The sequence below is a fragment of the Schistocerca piceifrons genome, chromosome 6 (genome assembly GCF_021461385.2).
Source record: "Schistocerca piceifrons isolate TAMUIC-IGC-003096 chromosome 6, iqSchPice1.1, whole genome shotgun sequence".
Lineage (NCBI taxonomy): Eukaryota > Metazoa > Arthropoda > Insecta > Orthoptera > Acrididae > Schistocerca > Schistocerca piceifrons.
This window is the reverse complement of record NC_060143.1, coordinates 473925654-473934708: the sequence shown is the minus strand read 5'-3', so window position 1 is coordinate 473934708 and position 9055 is coordinate 473925654. Positions and strand designations below refer to the sequence as shown.

Sequence of the window (9055 nt, the reverse complement as noted above, 5' to 3'; positions counted from 1 at the left end):
CATTCTGAGGATTATCTCTGTCTTTAGTTTATTTGAAATATTCCTATCAAAAAGCAAGTTATGAAGGTGGAGCCATTACTGTTTCACAACCCTTGTACATTATTGTACTTTTTCCTTTCTGTTTGTGTTCTTCATAATTTATATATTTTATACTCCTTGACTTTGGAGTACTGAAATGAATGATGTTCTGTTTAGTAAGCACATGGTCACCATGCCATATTATTTGAAAAATCAGTTGGTGACCAAATCGTTACTTATATTATCATCTTAAAATTCACTATCTAATGATAAAGAAAAAAAATCTTCATACTTTGAAAATATATTGTACGCAAGATATAAATATATGAATCAGCAAGAAGATTAATCTTAATCTATGTCATAGTGAGGAAGTTTCGAATAGGTTTTTTGAGAAAATCTACTCTTTGGCTTTTTGCGGTATACCCACAGCATGTTCTTATTATGTTGCAAGCAGTTGTGGAGGGATGGTGTTGGATGCCTTGATGAAGATTAAGAATGAATATGATGGTTCCCTCACATTTCGTAGATCATGTCGTGAGGGGATATGTGGGTCATGTGGAATGAATATCAATGGGAGAAACCAGTTAGCATGCCTCAGGTAGGTTGCTGAATGTATTTACTGTTTCTCAAGTATTACTAGCTAATTAGTAGTTAAGTACTGGACAGCCAATGGACACATGACTAGTAAATTAAACACTCTTTGTCTTTAAATATGTCTGCTTGTGTCTGTATATGTGTGTGTGTGTGTGCGAGTGTATACCCGTCCTTTTTTCCCCCTAAGGTAAGTCTTTCCGCTCCCGGGATTGGAATGACTCCTTACCCTCTCCCTTAAAACCCACATCTTTTCGTCTTTCCCTCTCCTTCCCTCTTTCCTGATGAGGCAACAGTTTGTTGCGAAAGCTTGAATTTTGTGTGTATGTTTGTGTTTGTTTGTGTGTCTTTTGACCTGCCAGCGCTTTCGTTTGGTAAGTCACATCATCTTTATTTATTTATTTACATTTTCTTTGTGTGGAGCCATCATAATGATGGCTTTTCACACGTCAGACTTAATACTATGGTTATATTTATACTTATAAAGTACACTATATTCTGTAGCTGTTGCTTCTTATGTCTATTTTTTACATTTATCACATTACAACTGATATGCTAATGCCTCATGTTACAATCACTATCTTAAAATTAATTGAAAGAATATAAACATTTTTCTATTAGAAAAGATTTTAATTTTGTTTTAAAAACATTTCCCGTGTACATTCTTAGAGAGTTTGGTAGCTTGTTATACCAAATCAGACCACTGATATATGGACTTCTATCAGTCATTTTTAACGTTGTTCTGTTACGGAAATAGTTACACTTTGTTCTAGTGTTGTGATCATGTACATCACTGCCCTCGATCGCTTCTGTTGGTTGACTTATGAAAAATACAACTATTTTGAAGATGTACAGAGAATATATTGTCAGATATTCGTGCTGCACGAACACTTCACGACATGAATCTCTATGTCCTATCCCATGTATAAGTCTTATTACTCCTTTCTGTAGTAGTAGTGTTCTTTTTAAATGTACATCAGCTGCACAGCCCCATAGTTCAATTCCGTAATTGAGAAAGGGGTAAAGTGTTCCATAATATACTAATTTCAGTGCTTGGGTAGGAACTATCTTTACGAGCTGGCTGAGGAGATATATGGCACTACTGACTTTTCCGCATATGAAATTAATGTGGTATGTCCACCGCAAATTTTCATCAACATATACACCCAGGAATTTTCAGTTACCATTTTCTGTTGCAGAGATATTACACACACTATTCATATTGTTGTGATGAGAACTGCCTGTTTTAAATGTCAGTAGTGGAGATTTGGTGACATTCACCTTGAGTCCCTGATCATTGAAGTATTTTGTTACTTCTTTTACACCACTAGTAGCAAGCGATTCTAGCTCATTAGATTCGCTCCCATAAATAAGACTGACGTGTCATCTGCATAGCTTACAATATGGGAGTTAATGGGTTGTGCAATGTCGTTAATATATATAAGGAAGAGAAAGGGTCCAAGGATTGAGCCCTGTGGTACACCTTGTAATACAGGTTCACTGGTGGACTGGGAGTTCATGATTTTATTATCTAGTTTGTATGACAATTTAGTGCTTTGCTTATGATTCAACAGGTATGTGGTTAAAAGATTTATGGCTTGATCCCCAATACTACAAGGTTTTAGCTTTTTAAGAAGTACCCTATGGTTTACCATATCAAATGCTCTTGTCAGGTCCAAAAATATACCTGCAGTCTGCATCTTCTGGTCCAACAGACAGTAAACTTCATGGATGAACTGTGTAACTGCTGTGGTTGTACTTAGCTCGTTTTTGAAGCCATCCTGCGAATATACAAGCAGTTTATGTTTCGTGAAAGAGGCACTTAGCTGAGAAAGGATAATGCTTTCGAATATCTTGCTAAAAGTGGGAATTAATGATATTGGTCTATAGTTGGAGACTTCTTCTTTACTTCCCTTTTTATACACTGGTTTCGCTACGCTCATTTTTAGAACCGTTGGATACATGTTTTCTCTAATGCTGCAATTAATCAGGTGAGTAAGAGGTTTAGAAATTTCTTTTAAGCATGCTTTAGTAATAGCACTGGATATGCCATCCCATCCAGATGAAAATTTTTTCTTTAGCATGTATATTGCCCTGCGAACCTCCTGCTCATTCACTTCCACAAATTCAAAATCAGTACACTGGGTGAGATGGCACCGGAACTCTATCTGTGAATCTGTAATATGTGTTGATTGTTCACCAGAAATGTAGTAGTTATTAAAAATATTACATATAGTATCTGGGTTTTTTATAATGTTACCATCATGTGTTATGCTGAGTGGTTCCATGTTCATCATGTTGGGACCTTTTCGGTATTTGTCAATCAGCTTCCGAGATGCTTTGCTTATGTTGTCAGACCGTTCTATTGTTTTACTGTTAATCTGCTTCCTTAGATTGACTATTTCAGTTTTAAAAGTTTGCTTGGCCCTATTGTATTTTTCCTTGAAAACCTGCATAGTAGTACCTTTATAAAGCTGGTTTAGATCATGTACTTGCGGCCTGAGCCTAATCAGATTTGTTGGGAGTTTTAGTCTAGGAATACTTCCATTTTGACAGTGTTTAACTACCTTCTGGATTTCTCTGACTGGGCAACTATATTCATAATGATGCAATAGGGTTGAGTAAAATTCATTCCATTTCTCATCCGACCCTTTTACCTCCTACATAGAACCCTATTTCTCATTTACTAGTTTGTCTTTAAGAGCATTAATATTTGAGGTATTCAGCATTCGTTTCTGTAGCACAATTTTTGTTATTTTAGGCACAACTGAATTTTTGTATTCTATCACCTGACAGAAGTGGCCAGAATAAAGAAAATCTAAGTTACTGTAATTTACCTTGTCTATAACATCTTTGTTGATTATAGCATAATAGTGGAACATGTGTCTGTCACTCTGGTGTCAGGGTTCACTATATTTACAAGGTTGTATGAGGTCAGTACATCACTGAGTGTCAAGTTTACTATACTATTTGAGTTTGCATCTATATTAAAGTCACCTAATATAGTAAGGTCATTAGAACCAGCCTGACCAGGAACACTACTAAGTTAATCCATAAACAGCATTACATCAGCATTTGGTGGCTTATACACTCCAATCACTTTATGCTTTGGTAACTTAAGATCATTACTGTGGAGTACAATGCCTGTCATTTCAATTGATCCTTCTTTGGTGTGGTGTTCAAGAAAGAAAATTTTTTTAGCTTCTACATCCTTATTAACATGAATTTCCACACCACTACCTTTATGGTTTTGCCTACAATAACTACTTGCAAGTAAGTAACCTTCTAATCTATAGTATATTATTTCACTGCATTTTAGCCCATGTTCCGTTATTACTAGTACATCTGGCAAGTGTTCCTCTATGAATGTTTATAGAATGTCTAGTTTGTTTCTGAGATATTGCACATTTAAGTGCATTAACTTTAAGGGTGTTATCCCTTCTTGTTTATTTACCATTTTGCATGAATCAAAATTGTTTGAGTTACACTTTTTATGACATTTTGCATACACTGGTTTTTTGGAACTGACCTGCAATGACTGAGCACTTACTTTACAGCCTGGCTTTTCTTTGCGCACACGAGACTCAGTCACATCCGAAATACATCCCTGAAAACTATTATTATGGTCCTTTATTCTAAAAAAGTCTCGCTGTTGTGGCCCAGGGCAATTGGAGCTTTCTCCACACTGTCTTTCTAGCACAGTTTTTCTATACGTCATTGCCGACGCCAATAATCACAACGTGAGTGTCCTTGTCCAGTTGACTTGTTTCTGTTGTAATATTCTCCACCACTGCATTTAACATTGCACCAGGCTTGATTTTCGCGAAAACTGAATGCTTTGAAGGCATACTTTCGCGAAAACGTTTGGATAGATCTTTTCCATGACTGTTGGCATACAGAAGAAGCCCTTTGGTGCATCTTAAGGTTGGCAAGTTCTGTTTTGGTTCTTTAGCGGGAGTTTTGTGATAACTTTCTGGTTTTTTTATGTCTATTGTGTAACCACCATCCGCTACAAGTGCTGAGAATTTGTTTGATAATGGTATCACATGTGCGGCAGCTGCCACATAGCTTCGATCTCAGTGGCTACAGAAAATGGCCATAAATCGTTTATCTCTGACGAAGATCAAGTTACACATCTCAAATTTATGTACAGTGTAGATCGCTATAATGTCCCTAAGCATGTCAAAAATCTGCTCTTAATTTTAATTAGGGCTAGAGTTACGATAGCTCATTTAAAACAGATGAAATTTTCCTGTTTGCGTAAACAGCTTCAAACTTACCAAGTCATATCTTGAAAACTATTGAACACATAATCAATTATTCTAAATGACAGTCACAATCGCATTATTTATTTTGCCACCAACTGGTTTCAACCCGCAGTGGGGTCATCTTCAGGACAATTTACACCGTTTGGTGGCTCGCTGAAGTCATCACTCTTCTTGTGCACGGCTGGACAGTTGGACAGTTACCAATCGTGCACAGGCAGGGTGACGACTCTAGCAAGTGACCAAATGGTGTAAATTGTCCTGAAGATGACCCCACTGCGGGTTGAGACCGGTTGGTGGCAAAATAAATAATGCGATTGTGACTGTCATTTTGAATAATTGATTACAAGTAAATTAATTGCTGTATATCTCCATCCAACTATGTTGTCCAAAAATTTATTGAACACATGGTAATACTTTTTCTGTTGATTACTAGATACCTTCCATGACAATAAATCTTTGGAAAGTTGTGTATTACATTGCACTTCCTATACCTAAGCTTCTGAGAATGGCATTTTTATGAGGTTGTATTTGACTCAAAAGAAGTATGAAGTTTAAAGTTTCCATCTTGTACAAAAATAACATAAAAATTCTGACATTCATTTATGGTAAAGCTCTCAGTAGCATATATTTTTTTTATTTTAATTATGATTTGTGTTTTGTTTATTATTGAAATGGAAGAAATTTTCATGAATGAATGAAGTTTTTTGCTTATCACTGCATATCTCTAAAACTATTACGTGCATTGAGATAACATTTTGACGTCTGCACAAAATCAAATACATTTAAAATGAAGTCTAACTTTCATAAGCAGATGATGTCAGCAGGCTTAACAGTATTCCTTAGTTTCACAATGTCAAAGAGAAATTGATTGAGGTAAGTAGACAGACACAAGGCTTAATGCAAACAATAGGTTCATTTAAGTGCAGTAAACTCTATACACTGGTCAGACAATGGGAAAAAAGCTTAATTCAGTCTGAGTCAGTGAAACTATCAGTGTTGCTGCTTGTAGTGACATATATATATATTTAAATCTTCATGTACCATTGTAATATACCTGTGGGAATCGAGATGTTACATACAGTAATATCAAACCTAACATTAAGTATTCGCTCGTTTATAATGAATTAACTTTATTTTGATCATGTCGGTACAAACACATCTGCTCGAATACAGAGTTCGGAACACACTGAGATCAACAGTTTTCAAAGAAGTTCATTCTCAAAGATGAGGCGGTCGACTCTTGCAGTCAATAACCGCCACAGAGCCACCGCCGGTAGTGCGGAGCACAGTAAGGATTATGAGAGGTGTGTGTGCACCTGGCCGGCTGATGGCACAGGTGCGCATGACCGATCGTGTTGTGGCAGGCGCTTGTGTGAGGTGCGATCGGACTGTTTCTCGATGTCTTGGTAGGCATGACCAGTGGAGGGAAGGAGGCACAGAAGGCGTCCTCAGGTTGACCATGCCATGCTGCTGATGGCACAGTGGAAGCAGAAGGCGGCGGCGTGTCGGTGCGGAGAACATTGTCATGTTGAGGCTGTGCGGGGCAGCAGGGTTTTGATCCAATCAAAGGTGCAGAGTGCGTCGAAGATGTGATGCGATGTATTGCCAAAGTATTTGCCGGTGAGTGCCACGGTAAGTGCAACTTGTCCGGTAACAGTTTGTTATTGGCCGTATGACATAAAGGAGCAAGCATGCTGTGGCTTAACAGGTTGTGTAAGAGATGCCGGATGAGCAACACTCGTGGTAATGACAGAGCTATAGAGGTGCTTGATGTCACAGCAGGGGAGAAAACAGCAAGCTGCACATGACTGACCTTGGTGGTGGATGACTTTGGTGTAGACGGAAGTGTCACCTTTGAGTCTGTGGACGGTGAGTGTGTTATAGCGGTAGATGGCAGGATGTTCCAAGGAGTTGACAGTGTCGGTGTTTTGATGTGCAAAACAGCTGTGATTGAAGTTTGGGGCGTGTGGCCGTGAGCCCTGTGCATGAGGCACGGCAACGGCGAGAGGTGGTGGTGGTGGAAGACAGACGTGGTCGGTGAAACCGTGGTCGGAGCAGAAGGCGATGAGACGTAATGTGAATGTGAAGGAGTCAAATCGGCAGATGAACTACTGGTCCACGGCGGAGAGGTGACACAGTTCAATGGAGCTTGAGCTCTGTGTGTGTTGTCGCTGCGGTCGAGTTGTAAGGCTGCAAGCTGCTCGCGCGAAACTGCTGCACAGTCATGTGTCGGAGCGGAAAGATGCTCATTCGTCAAAGCAGAAATGGCAGATGTGTTGGTCATACATAGCAGAGGTAGTGAAGAGGGCGGCAAAGCAAGCAGCACTGGAATGCGGCTGGTTATGCCATGGTACAGAAATGAAGTGTCTGGAACTACCAAGGAAAGGTGGCAGCGGCGTAAATAAGTTGCTTGTATCACATCAGTAACATAGAATTTCCACTTGAGGCGGCGTGATGATGACAGTTGTGACATCTGGGACATAGATCCATGTAGCTTGATTGTCAGGGTATTGGTTGTAGGTGGTAGTAATGGCAAAGGATCGTCAGCAGTCAGAGGTGGAACAATGACAGGTGTATCTCGTTGCATGTCGTGCTCGGTCAGTGTCGACTGCAGCATATTTAACTGATCTTGTACCAACAAGTTGTATGACGCAATTTGCTCACGTACCTGTTGCAGTTGTTCAGGCAAAAATGTATGTAACGGCGAAGGATTGTCAGCAGTCAGAGGCGGAACAATGACAGGAGCATCTCGTTGCATGTCGTGCTCGGTCGGTGTCGGCTGCAGCATGTGTAACTGATCTTGTACCATCAAGTTGTATGTCACAATTTGCTCACGTAGCTGTTGCAGTTGTTCAGGCAAAAATGTATGTCATGAAGCAGTCTGCTGTGTATCACTGACTAAGATGGGGTCGAAATCAGAATCTGTCTCTATCAAAGGGTAACCTGGCGTACAAGACAAGGTTGGCGGCACAGTGTTGATGTAACAGTTCGAGTAGAAGAGATCGTGTGTGCGATCGCAGTTGTGAAACTCAGTACTCAGCGGCGGTGGAGTGAGAACACATTCACTGCTGTATGAAGCGTTGATGTGGCTGAAATCATCTTCTGGGGTGGGTGAACAAGTTGCGGACACGATTGATTAGTGAACGGCTGGGCGGTAAGCGAGCGTATTGTTGGTGAGCTATTGACAAGATGCGGGTGCGGTAGCCGTGGCAGGATCGTATGTCACGCAGCTGTTTGTTTTGTCTGGGTCGAGGTCAGTGAGCCAGCAGGCGGCGGCCGTGATGCCGCTGTCGGTAGCAGTCGAGCAGAGTTGGTGCGGCTCGGGTGCTGCGTAGAGGGAGGCGTGGCATGTCGTGTTGCACTGAGAAACAGCCGGCATTGTTGTCGGTGTAATTGGTGCATTGTCATTGATCGGTAGGATGCCCTTGATGAAATTGTTCCTGTGATGTTGGTGACAGGCGCTGAATTAAAGCAGATTTCGCTCTGGTGTACTTGTCACTCAAATTGTCACAGATAATGTCTGTAATTATATAATGATAGTCCTTTAGGTGCCTGAAGAGTACGAGGTATTTTTCACTTTCGTTGGTGATGCCATAAGAGGAGAATATATACTCCGCGGCCATGAACCACATTGAAAGTTGGTCCGAGAGAAATGTTGGTAGTTGAATGCTGCAAATGAGGGACAAGCGCGGAGAAGCAGCTGAAAAGTTGGCGCAAACATTCGAACTCTGGAAAACGGGCTGTACGGAAACTGGGTCGAACGAATTTGCATGCAGCGTGGAAGACATGGTAGCCGTGATGGGCGTTTGTGAATTCGACCAGGCATGCGATTTAGCCATAGTTCAGAGTTCATGCGAACTGGGACTTGCAACATAGTCTCCGTTTGTTGCAGTCCATTGTTTGGCATGATTGTCCGATGTCGAAGCACCACACAAAGTTAATTCATTACACAAAAGCAAGTCAAAATTGTCCAAATTAATCGGCAAAGGAGCACTGCACTGTCTGGAAGTGAAATTACTGACGCGTTGAGTGGGTTTTGATGGGCGACGTGTGTGCCTCAGTCGCATTCTCGATGTGTGAGAAGGTGACGAAAGTTACCAAAAAGCACGATTCACACAAGAGTCGGGAATTTACACACTAATTACACTTACTGTACACTGCATCCAGATGCGGCGCGA

At 40.5% G+C, this 9055-nt stretch overlaps 1 protein-coding gene across 1 annotated transcript in view; it reads left to right on the top strand.

The window, feature by feature from the left end:
* The first annotated feature begins 469 nt into the window (after positions 1 to 469).
* LOC124802791 (succinate dehydrogenase [ubiquinone] iron-sulfur subunit, mitochondrial-like) overlaps positions 470 to 9055 on the top strand; it is a 115455-nt gene continuing 106869 nt past the window's right edge. Inside the window, exon 1 of the mRNA XM_047263793.1 lies at positions 470 to 616. Within this exon, the coding sequence (XP_047119749.1) occupies positions 483 to 616 (134 nt within the window). The 5' untranslated portion in view covers positions 470 to 482. The remainder of the gene's footprint in view (positions 617 to 9055) is intronic.